The 23,834-nt window shown below is 52.3% G+C and overlaps 10 protein-coding genes across 10 annotated transcripts; 4 read left to right on the top strand and 6 right to left on the bottom strand.

Annotated features, from left to right (window-relative positions):
* Window positions 1-107: 107 nt before the first annotated feature.
* AA0111_g6356 (hypothetical protein) lies at window positions 108-3,015 on the bottom strand (the record flags this gene model as incomplete). The annotated part of the gene is made up of 6 exons (XM_028652569.1): window positions 108-857; window positions 967-1,206; window positions 1,259-1,750; window positions 1,804-2,323; window positions 2,376-2,676; window positions 2,730-3,015. The coding sequence occupies 6 exons, from the start codon at window positions 3,013-3,015 to the stop codon at window positions 108-110; spliced, it is 2,589 nt and encodes an 862-aa protein (XP_028505969.1).
* A 1,376-nt stretch (window positions 3,016-4,391) lies between these two features.
* On the bottom strand, window positions 4,392-5,569 carry AA0111_g6357 (54S ribosomal protein; the record flags this gene model as incomplete). The annotated part of the gene is made up of 2 exons (XM_028652570.1): window positions 4,392-4,561; window positions 4,615-5,569. The coding sequence occupies 2 exons, from the start codon at window positions 5,567-5,569 to the stop codon at window positions 4,392-4,394; spliced, it is 1,125 nt and encodes a 374-aa protein (XP_028505970.1).
* An 890-nt stretch (window positions 5,570-6,459) lies between these two features.
* AA0111_g6358 (G2/mitotic-specific) lies at window positions 6,460-8,167 on the top strand (the record flags this gene model as incomplete). Its single annotated transcript, XM_028652571.1, has 4 exons — window positions 6,460-6,471; window positions 6,567-7,814; window positions 7,863-8,001; window positions 8,052-8,167. The coding sequence occupies 4 exons, from the start codon at window positions 6,460-6,462 to the stop codon at window positions 8,165-8,167; spliced, it is 1,515 nt and encodes a 504-aa protein (XP_028505991.1).
* Window positions 8,168-9,313: 1,146 nt separating this feature from the next.
* AA0111_g6359 (hypothetical protein) lies at window positions 9,314-10,213 on the top strand (the record flags this gene model as incomplete). Its single annotated transcript, XM_028652572.1, has 4 exons — window positions 9,314-9,569; window positions 9,680-9,754; window positions 9,814-9,891; window positions 9,999-10,213. 4 exons carry the CDS (start codon window positions 9,314-9,316, stop codon window positions 10,211-10,213), a joined length of 624 nt encoding a protein of 207 aa, XP_028505992.1.
* A 260-nt stretch (window positions 10,214-10,473) lies between these two features.
* On the bottom strand, window positions 10,474-11,469 carry AA0111_g6360 (hypothetical protein; the record flags this gene model as incomplete). Its single annotated transcript, XM_028652574.1, has 2 exons — window positions 10,474-10,944; window positions 10,993-11,469. 2 exons carry the CDS (start codon window positions 11,467-11,469, stop codon window positions 10,474-10,476), a joined length of 948 nt encoding a protein of 315 aa, XP_028506113.1.
* An 831-nt stretch (window positions 11,470-12,300) lies between these two features.
* On the top strand, window positions 12,301-13,286 carry AA0111_g6361 (hypothetical protein; the record flags this gene model as incomplete). The annotated part of the gene is made up of 2 exons (XM_028652575.1): window positions 12,301-12,818; window positions 12,869-13,286. 2 exons carry the CDS (start codon window positions 12,301-12,303, stop codon window positions 13,284-13,286), a joined length of 936 nt encoding a protein of 311 aa, XP_028506112.1.
* Window positions 13,287-13,905: 619 nt separating this feature from the next.
* Window positions 13,906-14,918, bottom strand: AA0111_g6362 (hypothetical protein; the record flags this gene model as incomplete). The annotated part of the gene is made up of 2 exons (XM_028652576.1): window positions 13,906-14,397; window positions 14,451-14,918. The coding sequence occupies 2 exons, from the start codon at window positions 14,916-14,918 to the stop codon at window positions 13,906-13,908; spliced, it is 960 nt and encodes a 319-aa protein (XP_028506115.1).
* A 1,615-nt stretch (window positions 14,919-16,533) lies between these two features.
* AA0111_g6363 (hypothetical protein) lies at window positions 16,534-17,118 on the bottom strand (the record flags this gene model as incomplete). The annotated part of the gene is made up of 1 exon (XM_028652577.1): window positions 16,534-17,118. One exon carries the CDS (start codon window positions 17,116-17,118, stop codon window positions 16,534-16,536), a length of 585 nt encoding a protein of 194 aa, XP_028506114.1.
* Window positions 17,119-19,132: 2,014 nt separating this feature from the next.
* Window positions 19,133-19,936, top strand: AA0111_g6364 (hypothetical protein; the record flags this gene model as incomplete). Its single annotated transcript, XM_028652578.1, has 1 exon — window positions 19,133-19,936. One exon carries the CDS (start codon window positions 19,133-19,135, stop codon window positions 19,934-19,936), a length of 804 nt encoding a protein of 267 aa, XP_028506109.1.
* A 1,171-nt stretch (window positions 19,937-21,107) lies between these two features.
* Window positions 21,108-22,859, bottom strand: AA0111_g6365 (hypothetical protein; the record flags this gene model as incomplete). Its single annotated transcript, XM_028652579.1, has 1 exon — window positions 21,108-22,859. The coding sequence occupies one exon, from the start codon at window positions 22,857-22,859 to the stop codon at window positions 21,108-21,110; it is 1,752 nt and encodes a 583-aa protein (XP_028506108.1).
* Between the last annotated feature and the right edge of the window lie 975 nt (window positions 22,860-23,834).

Raw genomic sequence — 23,834 nt, forward strand, 5'->3', positions numbered from 1 at the left:
TGGAGTCAAATCCATTTATGCCACCGAACCCCAATTCAAATCTAATCAAAAGCGAAAGTGGGTATCCTGCTATTCCAACACAACCATCTTCTCAACCCCAAGCCTCATCATGTCCCAGCCGCATTTGCTCGGTTGGCGTGTTCGTGTCCAGGACCGACAGAATCCCATCCCATCGTGATATTTTCCAGCATCGAATCCCACGATGCGTCTGCCATCGGCGTGAGACCTGTCCCGGCATTCAAAGCCGCATATTCCCACTCGTTGCCCATCACGAACCCATCACCATAACCTGTGTTGCCCATGTTTCCAGATGCGCCAAAGTTATTTGCAGGAAAGCTCTCGCTAGGAGCAACAAATCCTTGGAAACCAGTGTTAGAACCCAGCGGCGGCCCTGTCATCTTAGGGGACGCCCGGTATGGGATGTTGTGCTCGATTGGCTGACCAGGAGAGTAAGAAGATCGTGACGTTGAACCGTTTCGTGATTGGGTGCTCATTGTTGCGGGACTGGGCTGGTCAACACCTCTATCGCCTCCAGAGAGGTCCATCTCATTCCCCTCATTGAATGCGAAGCCGGCGGGAGTGAATTCTTGGTTAGCAGCAAAGCTTCCGTGTGAGTTAAATTGCGATGGCATGAAGGCCGCATTCTGCGCATGCATATTGATGCTGTTGATGCTGTGGATATGAAACGGCGGACCTGAATTGTTGTTCGAGTATTGCGTATTGGGTATCGATGCTGGAGTAAATGGAACGCCATCTCTGAACGTGGTGGCTGCTGCGGTAGAATGCTGTGATTCTTGTATGTTGATCAAAGGACTACAGCGAATTTGCGGATCAGAATGAATCGAGATGATGGTAGACTATGGGTTGGGGATTAGCAACTTACTTGGTAGAACTTCGACTTGGGATTTGGTATCGATTCGCAACAGAATCGCTCAATCCCTGGAGACTCTCTGGGGGTTGACTTACTTTGCCCGTAGGTTGTGCTAATGGCTGATTACGCATGCCTTGCAGACCAGCGCCTTCCAAATCAAGATCTAATTGCACTAAGAACGACTCCGTGAGCGGGTTCTTCCGACGAAGGGCTTCCATGGCTTGCAAGAGAAATTGCAGCGAGGACTTCATTTGTTCATCTTTTGGTCGGGTCTTAAGGTACTGGACGAATACTCTTGCTGCCACATAAACGCAGAAAGAGATGAACGGGTTCATCTGCTCAAGTCAGTCATTGCCAACTACTCATCGCAACCAAGACTATACTTACTGCACCAAGGTCCATATGACTGACCATGCGCATAATAGAAGCAGTCTCTGCCGCTGCTGTTACACATCGGATCTTGCTCTCATTACTGACGCTTGCCGGCAACCGGTACTTGTCTGCCTTGAAGATTGCTGCTTGGTGAAGACATATTGCCGAGGTATGGATGCACATATTCGTGAACACGACGTTAGGATCAGCTAGACTAGATGGTAGACGGAGAGGGTCTGGTAGGCTCAGCGATGTTTGAAGGAGTATACGCTCAATGTGCCGATGTCGGTTCCAGAAGCCACCGTTGATATCGTCGTCGTTATCGTCTGGCGAGGGTCGGTGCAAGTGAAGCAAGTTGCGGCCGAACATGGCAGCTGTCAGAACAATACCGCCGAGTGCTTGGAGGTTTGCCACGCCTCCAGGATTGAAGATTTCCTCCAATGGCCCAGTTGTCATTGGCCTACTCTTCTCGAACGCTTCATCACTTGCAGGTAGGTTGGTTATGATCTAGTCCACGGTTAGCACCTGCAGAGGCAGAACAACGAGTTGTCCATCCTTACGTCTTTCTCATCATAGGTCATCGGCCAACCGGTTCCAATACTTGCATATCGATCAATGCAAAAAGTCAACCAGAAGGTTCTTCGACGTTCCTCACGCTCGGTCCAATCCTTTGGTGGAGCCAGGCATTGCTTCACATCAAGTCCCGCTCCATCCAAGCGATGTAGCTGCATCATCTGAGCTAGTCTTGCGCCTCTCCCAGATGACAACCAGGCCCTCGGGAAGTACATTTGCCTGAACTCATACGTAGCCACCAGAACCCATGTCTGACAATGTGCAAGGGTGATGGTAGACTCTCCATGGCCCTTCATTTCATCTGCTTGCGCGTATTTCCTAGCACGTTGGTAGAAATGTTCGTGTAACGCATCGTATTTGTCTGTAATGGAAGCTGCTAGAGTCCAAATGATGTATCGCAGGCAAACTGGGGGTCGCATGTGAGGAGCCAGGTTTAAAGCGGCCATGAATCTTGGTCTATGTATGATGGGCATGGAGAGATGGAGCTTGGAGAAGTATATTTGATATCTGGCTGAGTGTCAGTAAAACCACCAAATCACGAGCAGAATTGCCGTCGTACAGATCGTCCATGATTTCTTGGGGAGGCAGAGGCTCCTCTAGCCCAAGTCCTATCATTTCCCATGAGGGCTCAGTCTCGGCGTCGTTCCCTGTTGTACCGGCATTTTGAAATGGGCTTGCGCCAGCAGTCCTCGATGCATTGGTTCCTGCTTGGAAATTGTTTGTCGCGTTGAGGCCGTCCCTAGAATTCGACAGCGCTTGATTTATAGTGTTCGCGACGTATGCGGAAGCGGAATCCTGGCGCGGGGCTTCTTTGCTCGAGTCGGCCGTGTCTTGGGTCTTAAGGAGGGTCTCGACTTGCTCTACAACCAGCGAGTCAGCACGAGATAGGTAGCAGAATTACGCGCTCACTTACGCAGTCGTTGTTCGAGCAGCTTCACGTAGCCACGCTTGGGCCCACTTTTCTTGCGGACTTCATCGTAGGCACAATCGTGGGACAGTCGCTTACATGTCGAACACGTCGGCCGGGCGCCGTCGCATCGCAGCTTCCTCTTCCTACACAAAACACAAGCGATCCTTTTGACCTTGTTCGGCCCCTCCTGCTGTGTGTCCTGACCGTTGGTAGAATTTGTTTCTTGCGCTTGTTGGGAAAGATCGTTGAAGAAGGTCTCATCCGGCGACTCTGACCCGTTAGAAGCCATGGTAGCGATTACTGTGATCTTTGGGGGTCGAGGAGGGATCGTAGATCCACGTTGAACCAGAGGACACCGCCCCCGCGTAAGCACGGTTCAGACGGATTGGGGGTCTTCTAGCTAGCCACAACTCTCGTTTTTATTGCGAGATTGGGTCAAACCTACGTCGGCGGTACAACGGTCGCTTACTGTTGGGGTATCGTTGTCGGTGAAGGGGATTTCGAGCACGCGTGAGTAGGCAGGGACGGTTGGCGCCAGCACTAGGAACGCGATATGGCTCTAAGGTAGATGCGAAAGTAGCATGTCAGAAGTGTATTCACTAGCGGGCATAAAATGACCCATGGCTGAGCTGCTCTCATCTGTGTGGTCTCATCTGCAAGGCCGTCCGCGCAATGCGTGCTGCCTTAAGCGTGATGCAAGACGTCGAGCATCTGGACTAATAATGGCGGATCTCCCGAGCTTTCCAGCTAGGATTGTCCACAAGGTCCCCTTACTCGTGTTTCGCAGCTAGACACGACTACTTTCATAGACAGCTGGCCCTATGAATCCTGACAGCTGTTCAGTAACCCGAATCTTACGTGCCGTCCGACGAATGCGGGTGCCGTGTGTCTGCAGGGCCCTGAACATGCAGCATCGCCAGTGCGGCAATGTGGGGCATGAGTCCAACCGAAGATGGGTCAGAATGCGCCCGATCTTCGCGCAGCGTCTTGTGTCATCAACCCAAACATTTGGTCGACGGCTTGAAACAGGGTGTCGGTCTATCAGCGGTTGCACTAGTAGTAATCACAAAATGTTGTAGACGAGCAGTAACTTCAAGATACGAGTAGCCAAACTTAATACGTGATGGCGCCTTCTCCTCAACTTCCATCTCAGTGAAGCTGTACCAGTAGATCTGGTTCGCCCCGGCCCAGTGATCTATGCGGGCTGGGAAGAGGTGGTCGCGAGATTGCATAGAGCAGCAACATGGAAAGCCCCGACCACCGAGCTTGGTCGCTGACTAAACATGCTGACTGTACAAGAGCAGGGATAGATGCGACCGAGAGAACCACCGATGTACGCTGCCAAGCCAATGACCTTAGATTTGCATGAGAGCACAAAGTTCGAGAACATGTCAAACTGTCTAAGCAGGAGATACGTGTTTGGTGGTGTAATGCGCATGATGGGGTATTCGGTGAAAGGACTGGGGTCGGTGGATAAGCTGGACTCGCTGGGGAGGCCACACAGCACACAACCCATGTCACTAAACAGACTTGTGTTGACATTCACCGCAAATGCTTCGAGGGCCCAGCTGGGTGAGTACTGATGTATTGGTAGTCGGCATGCGATGGGCCACTACAAGATATAGTACAACTCGGACCTGAGCGTATAGTACACCGGCTGCTACCCTACTTTGACCTCCGCTTTCCTTGGTTGCGTGGTCGATCTTGGACAAGGAAGGTGTGCTTGTTTCTCTTGTGTCTGGTCTTGTAACCTCCCTTTGCTGGAGTGCCCCATGGACTGACAGGATGCACGTTACCCTTAGATTTACCACGACCACCACCGTGAGGATGATCAGCTGCGGTGTGTTAGTGGACTTCACGTCAAAGCTAGACTGATCCAAGGACTGACCTGCGTTCATTGCAAGACCGCGGACCTCCGGTCGCTTTCCTAACCACCGTGAACGACCGGCTTTGCCAAGCGATGTGAAATGTGATTGAGGGTTGCTAGCAACGCCAATAGTACAGCACGCATCCCCACTGACTTTGCGGATTTCGCCGCTCATCAATCGGATGATAACATGCTTGATCTCTGTGCTGTTGCCCTTTTCGACTTCCTCTTTGTTCACGATGATGGCGTATGTACCTGCACTGCGGCAGAAAACACCCCCACCTTGTGTCTTGGTGCCTACATTGTAGACCTGAGAACCAAGAGGCACCATGTGAATGGGAAGACAGTTTCCTCTCGCCGCCGTCTTCGCGGCCAGCATACCGGGATCGATGCCGCCACCCATACTGGCAATCAGCTCTTTAGGAATGCCGCTCCTGTAGCTCTCGACCTCATCTCCCGCCCGCATGCCATCTGCAGCGATGATGTACGACTTCTCTCCGGTTGCCACGCGGGTAATGAGGGCCAGGTGTGAGCTCCGGTTGGGGTCGTACTCTATTCTTTCCACCACATGCTTGCCGGGCAGATAGCGCTTGTAGTCGACAATGCGTATCCTTCTCTTGTGGCCGCCACCTCTATGCCTGACTGTGACTCGTCCTGTGTTGTTCCTTCCTCCCAGATGCTGTCCCTTGCGGGCGATGGTGAGCTTGAGGTGCGGTCGTCCCTTCCATAAATGGTCGTTGACAGGTCGTTTGAGATGTCGCAGACCGGGTGTGCGGGGCTTGTATGTGCGTAGAGGAATAAATCGCTCCTTTCGTGTTCCTTCCTGTTTCAGTTCACCGGCGTCGGCAGCCACGGTAGGCTGTATCGATGGGGGTGGTTTAACGTCGATGGCCTGGACTTGTGCGTAGGTGCGGGCAGACAGCAGCGCCCGGCCCAGTCGCGAGGGCTGGAAATGACATATCCGCGGCTGCAGCATTCTCGTCTGATGCAGCTGGGGACACTAGATGCTTCACGCTGTTGCAATGGACGCCTGCTGGATGGCGTGCAGCTGCTGGACATGTCACGAATAATTCTCAAACCCGCCGCAATTGGCTAGGCCGGCCCGGGGTGGGTCTCTCAGGCAAGGCGCGATGTCCCAGCAACAACGTGTGTCTGCTTCCCTCGCCCATCACAACACGGCATCTCGACCACCGCTCTGCCTTGCGCTGCACCTTCCAAAACCCCATCTTTAACATCTGCTTTTTGCCAGCGACTCGACTCATCTTACTGCACGGACAGATTTACGCGTTGGGACCTGGCGTCATCTCTGGTAAGTCCATCTACGCGCCTGTGGGGCGTGCACTGTTACGCTCTGCCAGCCTCGAATGCGATTTTGGCGCGTGGGACGTGGAAGCCAAGCTAGCCTGCCCTCGCTCAAAACACACAACATACCCTTCCTACTTCCCACAACACACCTTGGTGCCCACCTTTCCTTCGCCCATCCCCCCATCCACCACTTCCTGTGTACGATTGTAGCTGGACCTCTACCCCGTCCACTCAATTACCACGCATCTCGCGCTCCAAGGGTTTGTCTCCATCTCGCCCGTCACGTCACCGTCGCTGCCGCATCCCAGAGAGCGTGGCAGAGCAGCCAGCATTCGCGAGCATCGACCGTGGTTTTGCCTGTCGGACTGCACATGCACACCGCGGCTCTTGATGCTCCCGTGTTGTCAGCCTGCACACGCGCTTTTTCAAGCTTCATCGAGCTCTGCTGACACCTCAAAACAGTGTATCAAAACAAGTCCTACATACGCCATTACACTTCAGATATACTCGAGCACCTGGATACCTCTCTAGCCTTGATCAGCATATATAATATTGCTTGCAATGCCTCCCGCTGTACGTTTTCGCCCTTTCACCTGCTATCATCCCATCTTTTCGATCCACCATAGCAACACGTCTGTCACCATGCATCGAACTAACGCGTGTAATAGGCTCGAACTCTCAGGCAGCGCGCCGTCACTAACGAGAACGATGAGAACGCCGCCACGACACGCTTGACGCGTGCAAAGGCCGCGAACCTCGGCGCGAATGAGTCTGCTGCCGACGTCCCCAAGAAGGCTCTCCAGACCAAGAAATCCACTGCTACCCTAGGCGCCAACGGCGCTGCCACAAGGAAGCGTGCTGCCCTTGGTGACGTCAGCAATGTGACCAAGACTGATGCCGTCGGTGCTGGCGCAAAGGACGGAAAGAAGGTACTGGCCCCCAAGGGCGCAGTCTCGAAAGCAGCACAGCCCACTGGCATCAAGAAGCCATCGCGAGCCAACTCGACGCGCTCTATCCTCGAACAGAAGGACAAGAACCTCAACTCATCCGACCTGAAGAAGCGCCAAGCTAGCGGCAACGGTATCGCCGGTCAGCCGGCCAAGAAGCGCGTCCAAGTCACCAAGCCCGTCAAGGAAGAGAAGGAGGAAGACATTGAGGAGGTCGATGAAGAAGAGGAGGAAGAGGCTGAGAACGTCAAGCCTGAGGATAATGTCACTGAGGACACCAAGCCAGTCAACGGCACAAAGAAGGAGGTCGAGGCACCAATCACAGAGGTCTTCTACGATGGCCCAGATCTAGACAAGGAGGATGTCGATGACCCATTGATGGTCTCCGAGTATGTTGTTGAGATCTTCGAGTACTTGAAGGAGCTGGAGATTGCTACCATGGCCAACCCAGACTACATGGAAAGCCAGACTGAGCTGGAATGGAAGATGCGAGGCATTCTCGTCGATTGGTTACTCGAAGTTCACACCCGTTTCCGCCTTCTTCCCGAGACCCTCTTCCTCGCTGTCAACATCATCGACCGCTTCCTCTCCGCCAAGATCGTCCAGCTGGACCGTCTCCAGTTGGTCGGTGTCACCGCCATGTTCATTGCCTCCAAGTACGAGGAGGTCCTCTCGCCTCACGTCCAGAACTTCCGCCACGTCGCCGACGATGGCTTCACCGAAGAGGAGATTCTCAGCGCCGAGCGCTTTGTCCTTGCTGCTCTCAACTACGACTTGAGCTACCCGAACCCCATGAACTTCCTTCGCCGGATATCAAAGGCCGACAACTACGACATCCAGACCCGCACACTGGGCAAGTACCTCCTCGAGATTGGCTGCCTGGACCATCGTTTCCTCGCCCACCCCCCAAGCCAGGTTGCTGCCGCTGCTATGTACCTTGCTCGTCTCGTCCTCGAGCGTGGCCCTTGGGTAAGTGATCATAACTTCTATACTGCAATCCCCCACTAACATCCACAGGATAACACCCTCACACACTACGCCGGCTACTCTGAGGAGGAGATCCAGCCTGTCCTGCAGCTCATGATCGACTACCTCTCTGGACCCGTCGTGCACGAGGCTTTCTTTAAGAAGTATGCTAGCAAGAAGTTCTTGAAGGGTATGTCGCACCACACTCTGTTCTCTGGGAACCCAACTAACACCCACCAGCATCAATTGTTCTTCGCAAGTGGGCTAAGGACTACGTTGCGGCTTACGGTAACCCGCTTCAAGAAGAAGAGGAGGAGGCTGCCGTTGTTCCTTCCAAGACCAAGAGCCAGCGCTAAGACGTTGGTGTTCTTTAGGCACTCCCGGTCTTTGGCTTAGGAGTCGCAAAGCTGTTCACTACCGCCATGCTTTAATAGCAGCGGTTGACGAAGTTCGGTTCCGACCGGGAGCAAAAATTTACGATTGCATCCAAGCCAACCCTTCATGTTTACATCTTGGCTAATACCATCTTCCGGTCGGCGTTAATACATGGGATGCAAGTTGGTTGCACACTTCTTTTATGGTTTCTTGTCTTGTTTTGGAACATGGAGTCGCAGGCGTTCATCCCCCATGCACGGAGGCGCAAATCAAGGGTGCTTGCTTTTTCACATCACTCTTAACTTCATTTCTCCTTGTAGCGGCTCTGGATACTCGCTCATAGCATTAGCGATCGATATACCATGAATGGTGTGATATGGGAGAGGCTATTCCTTTGTGGATCTGTATGTGGTGTCGCGTGGGAATATGGTCATTGGGGTAGCAGATGTGAGATAGCTCTCAGTGTATGAGTAGTCTGAAAGCGCACTGTTTCGCGTCAAATGAAGCAGAAATTCCATAAATGTCATCCAGAACTTCAACCAAACACCAATGAGCGAATCCCTTTGGCCTGACGTGACTATACACGATGATGGCATAGCCAGCCATTCTCCCAGCCATCTCGCGTCAGGCCCACACCAGACACGAGACGCATCGCGTGCGCGTCTGGATCCCGAAAACCACACGATACGTCAGCACCGTGTCTTTCAAAAAACGCCACCTTTCCTGGTTTTCGCGTGCGCGTCCTGTCGCCAACACGCCACGCTCCCGCTTCAAGATCGCGATGCCGATGTGCGACGTGCTTAGCCGCATGTCGCGTTCCTTGCGATCAACGTACCTCGGCTCTTCACGTCAGTATCGACGCTAACTTGGATTCGGAGCTCAAATCAAGTGCTGAATGCACAGCGACCACAGCTCCGGCTGTCGATCAATCATCAGTACGGGGAAACCTTGATCGCAGTTTTCATCTCATTCTCCAAGCCGAATTGGATTGAGCAGGAGTATCGTGGTTCGCGACTCAGTACTCATCGGACGCACACGCACCCGGGCATCTGTGTCACACCTGCGTGTTTCCATACATCACAGCAATCATCATCGAATAACAGCAACACCGCCGTCAACAACCAATCATGCAAGAAACGGACCTCCACTATCCACCCGAAACTTGTCCGTTTTGCAACATTGCAGCCGCTTTTCCATTTTCAGCTCCCTCTTCGTCAAATAGTCCTACACTATGGACAAGTAGAAGTAAAAGCCACGAGTCCTACCTAGACTGTGTACCTAAAGACGACGAAAGCGACCCGGAGAAGACCAATCCGAGTAGTTTTGTTGTCCTGAGGAGCAAGGATGTTGTTGCTTTTCTTGACATCTTACCCATGACTGGCGGTAAGTTTCATGTTCATGTCATTATACTCTTCGCATGGAAACTATATGTGATGGAAACATGGAGATTTGAGGATTTTATGAGTTGGCGGACAATAGCTGACATGTACCAGGACATTTACTAGTCACTACTCGACAGCACAAAGTCAAAGTTGCAGACATGGAACCCGTGGAGAGTAGAGAGATTGGTAAGTTGCCTAATGGGCATTACTATGTGACAAGATCAGTATACTCATTGAACAACTAGGCTTCTGGCTACCAGTGTTAGCAAGGACAGTGGCCAAGGTTACAGGTGTAACAGATTACAACATTGTGCAGAATAACGGTAAGTCGCTTTCCACCTCTGTCTCGCTTTTACATTCCTTCCGGAGATACACGTACTGGGATTACGTTACACATTGGCCGTCTCTTCATCGTCTAACACGGTCGTAGGAGCGCGTGCCGCACAAGTGGTACCACATGTGCATTTCCACATCATTCCGCGTCCAGAGACAATGCCAGAGATCAAAAACAAGAGCTGGACAATGTTTGGGCGGGGTCAAAGAGATGATTTGGATGACGAAGAGGGCGCCAAGATGGCAGGCGAAATGCGAAGGGTACTAAGAGAGGAGGTAGAGAAGATGAGTGGTACGAGTGCGAAGTTATGAGAGGGACGGGTCAAGCTGTTGTTTTCCGCGGATTTGGGCCCTATTCGATTCATTCAGGTCACAAAGGTCACTGGGCGCTACGTTACAGTACATGGTTCATATTCAGTATTATCGACTTTAATAAACACAACAATCATCAAGGACGCTGGGTATCATCATTTTGTAGCCGTCCGTTCCATCAATCAGCAACATTAGGTAGTGCTCACCAAAAACATTCGCATATCCTGGACTCGTATCTCATTCCTTGTCAACACAAGAGCTTACTGGCTCTTCTTTGCCTTCTTTTCGTCCGCAGGCACGAACCTCTTTTGAACAGCCTTTATCATCTGCGAAAACCAGTAAAAGTTGAGCATACTCAAGGCTGTGTTACCAACCAAGTACACGCAAACCAGCCACATGGGCAGCTCGCCTACGGCCAGACCTCCAGGTCCCTCGAGACCCATGCTGCTGTTTGCGGCTCCGTCGCTCTTCTGGGCCTCGAGCAGAGAGCTCATAAGCTCTGATTTAGGCATTGTGAGCGCCTTGTAGATGTCCGAGTAGATCATGATAGATTGATACGATCCCCACACGATGCGACAGCAGAAGAACATGACAAGCAGAGCGATGCCGTTGTAGAGCTGGAGCTTTGAGCCTGTCATGTTGAGCTTGTCGCAAAACCAGTGGATGTTGAGGAAAGGAGTAGAGAGTTCGTAGAGGACGAAGGAGAGACCGTAGTAGTTTCCGAAAGGTTTCTGGAAGGTAGTCAGCATGTGCGACACATTTGTAAGCGCACAACTTACGAAACCAATACAGGTGACTGCCAAAGCGCCGATGGCGTGGATCAACGAGCTTACTCCAGCAATGTGGATGTACTGGGCAGAGATCTGAAGGTCCCACAGGAAGTATCCAGCAGCGAATCCCTGAACCATGCCGCTAGCTGGTGTATAACCCCAGAGTCTACCCCTCCAGTCCATCTCGTGTCTCTGTTCATCCTTGAAAATGACCCACAGCGCAGCGGCGCATATGAAGACAGCCTGGATCATGGAGACCCAGTGAATGTCCCAGTTGAGTCGCGTGCGCTTGTTGAAGCCATTGTACACGTTGGGACAGACAAGCTGCGAAATGGTCGGGGAAAGGACATGGAGGATGAAATGGTAACCCAAGAAGCCGAGGAGGATCTCATGGACATGGTACGGAAGTGTTGTCAGGCTCAGCTTGTCGGCGAATGACTTGCTAGCCTGCACGAGCAGTGAAGGTGGAGGAAGAGGATCCCGCATATTGGGTCTGGTTAAGATGTCGACTAGAGACATGGTATCAGTTTCGCTATGCGCCGCAGTAGCAAGAGTAAGGATGGAGAGGATTACTGGAGTCGCAGGGCTACATTCTCCGCCTATATATACTCATCTGTGGGGCGCAGTGATCTGACCGAGAAAGTTTCCTCTTGTGTAGGGAGTGTCTCGTGTATCCTACACTGCATGCTTCGGATGGGCGTTTTGCCTGATCCCTGAGTCGTCACATGCGGGGCTGACGGACCTGAACATCGAAGCTTGAGCAGCTACCCTGAACGCGCTAGGCGGGAATTTACCGGCGTCCTGCATGCACCACTCCGCGCCTCTATCGATCCTCCACCATCGTCATCCGTCTCCTCCATCACGACGCTCAATCTGCCACAACGGCTGTAACGACACTTCTCTCGACACAGAGGCCCTATACATCTCGCCCAGCGCTGTGTAGGTTCATCCGCGCCCTCCGAAAGAGCATGGCGGCATTAGAGGGCTTGCCCTTCAGAAAGACTAACGAAACATGGCGTCTTCAACAGCAACAGCGCCTGTCATCACTCGCAGAGCCCTGAACGCTATCTAGGCAACCGCCCTTGTTGTCGCTGGCACCGGCACCGGAACATTATCGCCGCCGTAGCGCCTTCTGCATTTGTCCCGCAGCACACCTCACCGCCCAACTTTTCTGCCGCCGACATCTCAAGCTTCACGTCAACAAGCATACATCACACGATACGCCGACGTCTACACCCGTCTCTGTACGTCTTGAGAAGGCCGAAAAACTCCACCCTGGTGCTTGCAAAGCTTCCGGTAGCGATCCTCTAGTATACAATGGGCGAGCTCGACGACTTCATGGACCAGGCAGGGGGCCGTCCGTCTGCTTCGGACACTCCATCTGTTACAGATCCCTCCGCGACCGAAAACACCAAGAAGCGCAAGAACGTGAAGGAGCCCGAGACCAACAAGAAGCCCAAGGTTATGGAGAACAAGGCTATTTGGATCTCCAACCTGCCTCTTGATACCACGAAGAAGGAGCTCGAGGACGAATGCTCGAGGTACGGCATCATTGACAAGGGCGCCAACGGCGAGCCGCGCATCTACATGTACGAAACCGACGGCGTCTTCAATGGTACTGCCATGGTTGTATACTTCAAGAAAGAGGCTATTGCCAATGCGATCAGGCTGATGGACGACTTCCCTCTCCGCCCAGGCGATAACTCCAACGGCAACATCCACGTCGAGGCAGCTAAGATTGAGCACAAGAAAGAGAGAGACGGCGAGAAGATCGCATCCAAGCTTACGCGCAAGGATAGGAAAGCGTCTGAGCGCAATCGCGCTGAGCTAAACCAGTAAGTTCGCAAGTCTGCAGACTTCTGTATCGTCACTGACAAATCCACAGGAAGCTCAACGAGTGGTCCGACAACGAAGATTACGTCGCCGAGACCTTGGCGCCCAAAAAGAACAAATGGGCTAAAGTCGTCATCATCAGGAACATCTTTGATTTGGAACAGCTCGAAGAGGACGCGGGCGCATATCTGGAGATCAAGGAGGACATGCGCGAGGCAGCGGAGCAGTACGGTGAGGTCACCAACTGCACTCTATACGACAGGGAGCCCGAGGGCGTCGTCACAGTCCGCTTCCGCGAGTTCGAGCCTGCTGAGAATTTCGTTGCTGGCTTCCAGGGCAGGAGATATAACCACCGCGGTCTCCAACTTTCGCTCGCAGAAGACAAGCCCAAGTTCAAGAAGTCTGGCCGTTCCGATACACCAGACAGTGACGATGAGGCTCCAGCGACGGCGGCCAAAGCCAAAGCCTAATTATTTGTTACTTCCAGTCGCGCATACATTCCGCCACCGCCTTGGGCAGGAGTAGGATGTGGAGCAAAGGATCGTTGCTTAGAAAACGATACATTTCTTCATTTTATTACGTATACAGCTATAGGTAGCTAAGGCACTTGAGCTGGAAAAGATACCCTCATCAATATGAGTATAATGGCATTCGGCTGCGACTGAAAAGTCCACCAACCTCATCAACTATCACTCTGATCATGACAGGTGATGTTGTACGGGCCAGTATCCGCTCGTCGCTTTGTGTAGCAAGTCAAACAGCTGGAGTGTGTGTACCTAGATGCACTATACCTGAAGACTTGTCAAAGGTAACAAGGCAAGCAGAAAGAATCTTGCAAAACTGTGACATTTCCACATCTATACCATTATCAAACTACATTATCGAAGAAGCGACCCCGTGAATATGACCCTATACACATGCGAAAGGTTCCCAAATATTAACCCTCCCGTGTCTCTGACAAAGAAAGCGATGAGTCGGTCTTGCGACCCACCTGGTATCAAATGACAATCATAAAAAAAAACAAAAGAAAACGCCATAATGCACCTGCTGTCCAGCTTTCTTTCCCGTCTAAGCATCAACATTGCTCGTCTACAAGACAAGTGCGGCGGCAGCTGCGGCGAGCAGAGCACCAGCGCCACCGGCAATCTTAGCGGCGCCGGCGGTGAACTCAGCTGGGGCTGATGAGGATGCTGCGCTAGGAGTGATGGGCAGACCAGCAGTTGGTGAGGCAGCGATAGTGGTGGCGTTGTAGAGGGGCATGCCTGAGGACTGAGCGAAGCCAGAAGAGGTGTTGGTGGGAGGCATCATAGGGTAGCCAGTAGACAGTGGGGGAGCGGCGTAGCCTGTGGATGAAGAAGCGGCGTAGCCTGCGGATGAAGGAGCGGTGCCGTAGCCTATGGATGAAGGAGCGGCGCCGTAGCCTGTGGATGAAGGAGCGGCGCCGTAGCCGGAAGATTCGGGCGCATAGGAAGACGCCGGGGGAGCGCCGTAGCCATTAGTACCAGCGTCGATCATGGTGAAGTTGGCACAGCCGATACGAGTCTTGTTGCTGAGATGAACGACGAAGGACAAGGCGCCAAACTGGGATATATTAGCATGTTGCTCTTCCGTTACATTGTATGATCAAGACGTACGAAGGCAGGGTCTGAAGGCAGAGTAGCAGAGTACAAGTCAGTGTACTCGGCCGAGAAAGTCTGCTCAGTAGCATTTCCGTACTTTCCGCTCAAGTCACCAGTTTGGCATGTCTCGGGCTTGCTGGCATCGCAACTGGGAACCTCGCCGCGCATGTACGGGTCCAAGTGAGCGCCAGTGCCAGTGCAGTTTCCATCAGCGGGAACCGGCTTGGCGTGAAGGTGGTACATGAAGGGACCGCCAGTCTCGGGGAGGCCAGCGAACGAAACGGAGAACTTGACGCCCTTGCCATCGGCGCCAGTAGTGGCCTCGATAGAACCAGTGAGGGTGCTGCCCTCCTTGGGAGGAAGAGTACCAACGTACTTGGCGCCGATAGGGTTACCCGTCACTACGGGAGCGGGAATGACAGTCGAGGACTGAGCGGCGACAGCGGAGGCCGCGGCCAAGACGGAGATGACTGAGACAAGCATTTTGATTATGGCGGTTGTCCTTGTGTAAAGAATGGGGTTGAGATTCGACTGTGAGGATTGTTTAGCGAGTGACGGTGTGAGAGCGGGGTGGACAAGTAAAGTAGAGAAGTGAGTGTTTTGCAGAGATGAAGTGGGCGTGCCAAATGTGTTTATATGAGGAGCGGGCGCAATTGAGGTGGAACAGGGGAAAGCGCGATGTGAACCTTGTGACAAAGGCAAACGAACGGAAACTTCCAGATGCAAACACGGTTGCACGGGCAGTGATGGGAAAGAAAGCGCAAACGGGTCGAGGGACTACATACCGAATATTATAGCGAATGCTGACAAGCAAAGTGGAGAGAGAACTGTTGTATGCAAACGATGAACGGTAGGAAAAACCAGTGAAGGGATAGCTTGCAAAGGGATGATTCCTCAGGCCATGCGGCGGCTGGCAAACACTATATAATTTTCCTGTCTGCTGGGTAGAGGCGCAGTCAGGCACCGGTGGTTGGGGCGTCACACATCGAAAGCCGTCACAAATTCATCAACGCGCCTTCCCGAAGACGACTACCAGAAGAAGATCCACCCTGCGCGCCGTCACTTCCATTGTAACCCACTACAAACCCTCTTCAGCCGACTCATGCCCGGCTGATTGGCCGCTGGGAACAGAGGCAGTGTGCGTTATTGCTTGAAACCATGTGTTGTTTGCCGTAAATGCACTAGAGGACGCACGCCCGCTTCGCCGTTTCGAAACACCAAGACGCATGGGCGCTTTGCCGGCCAATCATTGTGGGGGCGGGCCTTGTTCCTGAGGCCAGGGCTGAGCCCTGGTGTGGAGTTTGTAAGACTTGGCCCCAGCCAACTCAGTTTTCGGTATGCGCCAACGCCGAGGTGCAGTGCGTCGGCGAGGTCGGGTTTTCAGAGTCATACTCCCAGGCCAACCGAAGCTGCAGGCAGTTCAAGTGTTTCTGTCGTATAGTCGCTTGTTGATGCACATGTTCTGAGGCAAGGGTCTCGAATGTTGCAGATGTTGCTTTTGCCGCCAGCGTACCAAGCTTTGACTACTGCAGCGCTAGTCGGGTCTAACAGCCTTGGTACAGATCCAAATTTACCCCATACAATGACATGGCGCTTGCATGTTGCACCTTTTCCGGTAGCCGCGCCCTAAGGAAACAAACATTCCACACAAAACTCTCGCCGTCGCGCTTACTTGACGCAAATAGACCAAACATGCGTTCCTGAGGCGGGTGTAGCAGAAGATTTATTCTGTGTTTTACTGAGGCATTCTGAGGCACGGTTTCCACGAGCCCCGATTGACAAGACTGTGTGACACGGCAAAGACGGGAGTGAGAAGAAATGACGGATGGGGAGCGGGAATCAGAGGAAATTGACAGAAGCGGGTGAATCGAGAAAAGACAGGGTTGCGCATCTAACTGAGGCAGAGTTATATGGAAGCATGGAGATTACAGCTCCATCTTGACCACGCGCGCACATTGCACAAGACTTTCAGGAGCCGTCTCTTCTGCCGCGCCGCTTCCCTACGGGTCAGCATCTGTCCTGTGGAAGTCGATCCGTGAGACGTTTGCACAGTTTATTGCTGTGTCGGCAGATCCACCTCTACCGATAGAACATTGCCTCAACATGTCTCATTTCTGACCTTGTAGCTGATCCTAGATCGACACCAGCCGACAACTTGCGCTGCATCGGCATCGACTAGATCTTGACTGACAGCCTGAACGTCTTTGTATGCGTCTGGAGCTTCTTCAAAAACAAGGTCTTTTTCGTCACAGATGACCCACGTGCCTTGCAAGTCTGTCAACCATGGCTCCAGGATGTTTTGGCCTTTGTACTTCTGTGCCAATGCCGATAGTGCCTTTGCCCGAGACATGGCGCGTCCTGCACCGTGGGCAAGCGAACGTCCGTTCTTCAGGCCCCATGCGTTGGAGGTTGAGAGCGTTGGCTGCAGGATGAGCGTCGGTGTGCGTCTGGATCCGGGCAGTGGAAGAAGGCTGAGCGGTAACTGAATCTTCGGATCGTACGTTGGTGCTGCACCTTTCCTGTAGATGTTCACACAATCACAAGGAACAATATTGTAGATACTGGAGGCGTGTTTTCCAGCTGACCAAAGTTCTGATGGAGGCCATGCGACACGCTCAACGTTGTTGTGCCAGATGTCGATCATCCTGCATTTCCTCAGTGCAGTTTTGGCAACTGCGATCATCTCGATGCCTTCTCGTCCAATTTGCTAGCATCCGAGCTGCCCAAAGTCCAATCTTCATTGCCAGGTTCAAGGCATACACGAAAACGCAAGGCGATTAGATCTCTATTTGCTTTTGCACACTCACAGACCTGGTTATGCTCTTCCATGTATCCGATTGCATCTGCACTACCCTCTTCGAAGCTAGTGTGCGTCTCTGTCGTATACTTCTCAAGGATGTTGCCTCCCAGTCCCTGAGAGCCCGAGTGTACTAGGAGAACGGCGTCGTCTTGTTGTAGACTATTGTCTATGTTGGCAAGTGATGAAGCTTCAACAGCCTGGACTTCGGCAAAGTGGTTTCCGGCTCCTGTGGTACCCAGTGCAGCACCCCATTGCTCACCAGCAGAGTGGCTGTGTTCTCACTCGTCCAGTAGCCATGCTTCTCGGTACGCTTGGATCCGCCATACTCCCTCTAGCCCTCGAAGCTTCTCGGCGACTTTCTTGCCCTTGTCTCCATCAACCTTACGTAGAGACAACGTAGTCTTGTACCAAGCCATACTGCACCCAATGTTGCTACCGATCAGAGGATGACGGATCCATCTCTTCGAAGTAAAGACGGTGCTAATGGGAAACTCGGTGCCAGGCGGAGATCAGGTTGGCCGACAGCGTGGACGATACTTGGAAGTGTATGGACAGTAGTAGTAAGCCGAGACACAGAAAGCGAATCGGCGGGTGATTTGGAGGCTAGAGCTTCAACTGGACATGCCGGGGTTACGTCTGCTGTTATATCTAGGTAGGGGGTCGGTGACCGATGGTTACACCGAGGTGGGAAGTGCGAGTATTAAGCGCAAACTTGCTCAAACTTTATGTTACTTACCATGCCCGTTTGGTTCTTTGTTAGCACCAACATGTTCTTCTCCCGCTAAGATTAGCAATATGACATCGCTCTTGACATTGGTCTTCCAGTCTGCCTCTGTCAATATTTCTTGTCCAGTACCCCCGACAAAGACAGTAGTAGGCTTCTTCAGGCGTAGTTGCGATTGTGCATACTTGGAGACAAGTCCTCGAATAGACGAAGCAGCTGCAAGATCATTCGATGCAGAAGCTGGTATGATGACTGATGCCCTTTGCGATTGCCTGGCGTTCAGAGCAATGGTCACACGTAGCAGGCATGTTTGTATGGCGGTTGGACCTCGGCGTCTGATGGGGTGATACGGGGTGATGTGAGAATGGTTTGAACTAAGAGTTAATTGCTGATGCAGCGAAAACATGACAGTAAACGATCTCAACGCAGAAGTGACAATTCTCTATTTGTGCAGCCCATCCATAGATGCCTCCACTAGTGCGATGCTGCTCATTTCGACTCATTTCGGACTACTAGAATATAGCCACGACACCTCTCACCACAAAAAAGCGATAGCTCAGGCGATGCTAAACTTGTCAAACAGTCGTTGTGATGTTTCGTTCTTGTACTTTCACCATGGCGCTTAGGCGACTGAAGGTGTGTGTGTGAATGTTTCACGTGATTGCATCTAGCCAGCTTAGCATCCGAGTTATGGGTGGGATCGTGCTATTGAACACACGTCGAAACTTGGGTAAGCGGTGTGAGGTCCAAAGCAGGGCCAAAGTCAAAAGGCAGAAGATCATCAGGGCCCGCATACCCGCATCGCGGGCCTCAGTGAGAACGTGCAACATGCATGACGTATTACAGTCCGATTGGACGGTTAGACCGCGTTGCCGTTACAACGCAGCTGGCTTGGCAGCATAGCACAGCCGCACCGACTTTCATGCCCACGACACCTCGACACTTGACAGCCCATAGCACCGAACCATCGATTGCGTCTTGTGTCTATTAAGCGTGAGTTGGCAATTGGCGCACATCGGTCCCATACTCACACACCCACAGCCACCAGCCTCCCGAAGTCCCCTATATCGATAGCCGTCCCAACAATCAACCCGGCCCCGAACAACCGAACAACTCTCAGGCGCAAGCCGCGTACTTTCGTTCACGACCGACCAAGACGTCCCTATTCGGAAAATGCGCACATTCCTCGCCCCGCTCCTGCTTGCGCCGCTTGCAGCGCTCGCCGCACCAGATGTCTTCGCCGACTTCGAACCAGCCGTTGCGCCATTAGAGAACCCCGTATACGAGGCCATGGAGACATCTCCCGCAGGCAGCGGCGCCGAAGTCCTCAAGCGACAAAACAACAATGCATGTGCAACCCAATACTTCAACTGTGCTGGTCTCGGCGCCCCGGGACTCTGCTGCCCACGAACAGCCGTGTGCTCAGCCGACCAGGCCGGACATGTAGCATGCTGCCCCCAGGGCGCAGCATGCACAGGAGCAATTGGCGCCATTGCCACGGGCGCAAATCCCTCGGCCACATCCACAGTCTCCTTCGTAGTCGCATCCACAACAGGCGACAGCCCCTTCGTGCAGGAAACAAATGGCGCAAACCACGGAAGCACGGTACAGAACCAATTCTACCCTTTCCCGTACATACCGACGACTTACTCCAACGCAGCTGCCTGCTCGTCCGCTTATACAAGCTGCCAAAGTGATGCTGCAAGCTGTACGACTGCTCTAGCCAACGGCGCGGCTGGCGTCACTATATCGGCACCCAACGGCGCCGGTGCCACCATTACCGCAATTCCGAGTGTGGGCCTCCAGTCTGCTCAGAGCATCTGCTCGAGCTTGAGCAGTCTGGGATGTTCGCAGCTTACTGTCGAGGCTTGTGCGGCTTTTGACGGTCAAGGAAACGCAGGCATGAGAGCCCGCTGTGCCGATTACCTCATGACAGCAGGTGTTGCTGTCGGCATTGCAGGACAGCTTTTGAGATGAGCAAGAGATGTATTCGGGGCTTCGTTTCTTTGTCGATAATATGGTCGATGTTTACGTTAATGAGACGAAAATACGATATGTGCTTTGGCACAGCCTTACTTTTGTGGCTTTTTGCCTTTACATGGCGTTCGTAAGGAGTTAAAAAGGCATGGCATGCGGCCGATACTTATGTCTGCTTGCATTTGTATATGCCTTCAATGAGATTATATAAATTTTTCCGATTCTAAATTGTTACACTGCCTCTGATCCTTTTCCGTATTAGATCAACGTCCCGGTCAAGCTTACAGACCACGTCTTGCATCGTCTCTACTCTGATATCGGCACGTCATAACTCAACACTCTCGCCTGCGAACTTGTAAAGAGGACACGTTGAGAATAAAAAGGAGCCTGAGTTGACCAGATGATAAGATGAAGACGAATAGGGGTTCGGTTCAACGTGAATGACAATAGTGATGAACTGACAATTTGGAGTTCGCCATCAACATACATCTAAAGCAAGTATGTGTGTATTGGAAGTATAACAGCTCATATCTTCTCGCAACGCCTACAACCCATCTTCTTCACACACACACACACACACACACACACACACACCCCAAGCTCAAGCAAAAAAGAAGATGTCTTGAACGCAGCTAGACTCGAACTAGCATCTCCCACATTAACCACGCTGCGGCTTCTCGCCAACTGCGTCCTGCCCGTGGTCCTTTCGGCCCAATCAGCGCAAGCACTACTTAGTAGAGGGTTCATGGAGTGGGCGTCTTAACCCTTGGACTATGCGTTCTCGCTTTGGCTTGGTTTGATCAATGGATATATGGATAGTTGGAGGAACTATGTAGACATATGTGGAGTGAGACTTGGGTATGATAGGCAAGACAAGAGACAACATATCACGATATGTGAGTGAATGAGAGAAAGAGATGAGAACTTCAAAAATGCTTGAATTTCTTGATTCGTAAAGCGAGTGTCGTCGTTATAGTAAAGCATAACTTTCAATGGCATCCATAGAGGAAAACCGGGTATCAAGATCGTACAAAGTGAAGGCCGACGGGTCCCTTCCTCTCTTCTCCTTTGGATATACATTCCATCGTCGTGTCATAAAGAGCGTAACAGAAAAAAACAAAAATTTACCGCTCAAATCTGCCCATTTTTCCTGCTCAAGAAGGTGCGCAACTTACACACGGTCATGCGACTCAACCCCTCTCGTGGCAACAGCATCAATCGCCTCGAAACTGCTTCTCGGACTCGCCTCCCCAATATCCTTACCAAACTCCTTCTGTCTGAGTTCCCAACTCCCAACCCTTTCATGTCCCCTCTTATGGTCTCCACCAAAGCTAACGATACCTGCTGTAGCAGTAGCTGGCGGTACCGCGTTTCTCGACAGACTAACATCAGGATCTGATGCCAACTTTGCAGATCCTTTGAAGCCACCGAACTCTGATTTCGGACTGTGACCAAGACGTTGTTCAACCCGATGGAAGCGGATGCCAGCGAGTAACATGGCGAATGCGAAGAGTAGACCGGCTACGACGAGAGAAACAACCGCGCCGATGATGCCTCCAACGACAGGGGAAATGGCATCCTTCTTCGGTCGTTCTTGTGGTGTGGGAACTACAAGCGTTACACCGCTTCCATCGGCGCCGATACAGAAAAGACTTGGACTGCTGCAGCTTTTGCACCAGTCACTCAATCCTTGCATGCCGATAGTGCTCAGTATAGTGTAGAATTCCCCATACGGCATGTCTGTCATCGACCTCCCGCTGTTGAACATGGAGTATGACCGGAGTGGCTCGTTGTCAGAGTCTGTTCCATTGTGGAAATAGAAGCGTACCCAGAGGTCGTTGGGATCACTGGGCATCTCCGCGCTATCGCCTGTACTGAAAAGCTCAAAGATCATGGCTGAGCCGTAAGGGGGAATGGATTTGAAGCCGGGTGATTGGGAGTCGAGCATCATGAGTGACATGAGGCTCACCATGGCGTCCTGTTCGCCAAAGAAGAAGGTAAGCGGGCTGGGCTTGTTGGTCTGCCCAGCGTTGTTAATCAAATTCTCGCTGCCTGTCTTTTCTGGGAGGAGTTGGTTGAATGAGTGAAGGATTGAGCCTGCGAGTGTTTTGCCACCGATAGCTCGGTCGTCGGAGTCTGCAGTAGATGCGGAAGTGTTTCCGTAGAGATACCAGGCTACTTCGTCGGCATTGTATCGCAGTTTGTCATATACACCTGCATAGTCGGAGTCGTTTGCCAAGACTTTGTAGATGCTAGAGTTGTGCGCGTATTGGTATGACAGGTAATCTGCGAGTTCAAGTGCGAAGGTGTAAGACAAGTCATCTTGCTCGGCGAAGCCTTCAAACCAATCCACTTTCAGCTTCTTGTATAGATCTTCGTTGGCTCCCTTCGCCGCCTTGAATTCTGGAGTAGTGAAATACTTCAGTCCGTCTGCCTGTCCTTGAGGGCAAGATAATGTTCCAGATACGAGTCTCGAGTACGGGTCGTTGGGGCTGGCAGCGTGGATGCTAGCATACTGATATCCGTTGAGCGGGTAGTCGACAGAAGTGCCATCTGCGAGCACTTCCGTTGCATTGCTAGCTTCCTGTGGTGGGTAGAGCCCCTGCATGAACGCTTGGGCAGATGATACGAGGTACGGCGTATCCAACGTTTGAACCCAAATCTGATCGTTGTCCAGAACGTCCTTTGACACACCCGCGATGGATCCGGCACCAGTGACATATTTTGATCTGAGCTTCTGCCCTAGCGCATGCATTTGGGTTGCGCCGACAGTGGTGAGGATCTGGGTATCATTGCGTAGAATAGGTGTTCTCTCTCCCGTTCGAACAAAAGCGAAAGCAGCGTGTGTATGTTCCGAGTCCGAACTCTGAGCAGCAGCAAGGCAGGCAGAAGCTGCTGCGGCGACGATGGTGCGCGTGAACATTGCAAAAGGTTGTTGGTGTGGTACCTCAACACCGAGACGGTGACGATGTTGCTTGCTGGTGAGATAGAATACCAACGATAAGGCTGAACCCACTGGATCCTGGGATCACATCTGTACTTATTCCCTGCGGCAGCTTGCATGCAACTAGAAACCCATGCTTATTTCAAGGCAGCAGCAAGGCACCTTACCCGCCAGTACGAAGAAGCGAGCAGTCCGTGGCCCCCAATAGCGATAGCGGCTGAACGCCTGACGAGAAAGTGGCGCGGACAAACTCACGATTCAATACGCGCCGCTGCATGTACGAGAGGGGCATTACAGAAACCGAACCCTTACTCAACAGCTATAGCATGTCGATGTTCGCCTTGAGCCAAAGATTGCGAGCGGACACACATCCGTGGGAATACATCATCACTGGATCATCGATGCGTGAACCAAGATGTTGTAATTCCTTAATTGTACGGCATCCGTAACAGCCGGATTCAACCACACCATGGTGGATACCAAGACAAGAAGTTTTGGCGCATCGAATGATGCCAAAATCGACGAGGTGGCTGGGAGCTGACAGCGGGAGCCCAGGCCCTATCGTGACTTTGTCCTTTCGCACGAATGTGTTGGCCGCTATACCACGCGCAGTTAGCCCATGGCTTTTGCTAACGCTTCTCGTGGTCGTCACCGGGAAACCGGTGAGCGGGACACGGCACGTTCAGGTACAGTGTAGAGCATGGGATTCTTCCGCGTTGTTTCGGTGGGTCAATGGAAGAATAAGAGACGGCTACCTGCATCCAGGTTGTCTTTCGTACGAGTGGATTTTATTCTCACCTACTCCGGGCGACCTAATGTTCCAGAGCTCATTCTTTCAAGTTAGATGTCGAATGAAAATCGAAGCGAGCCGAGGAACGCTATTTTGCTTGTTCAAACAACCGCCATAGATGACGCTAAAGATAGATCACCACACTACCTTAGACCGCCCACGGG

The sequence above is a fragment of the Alternaria arborescens genome (genome assembly GCF_004154835.1).
Source record: "Alternaria arborescens strain FERA 675 chromosome Unknown contig_13, whole genome shotgun sequence".
NCBI lineage: Eukaryota > Fungi > Ascomycota > Dothideomycetes > Pleosporales > Pleosporaceae > Alternaria > Alternaria arborescens.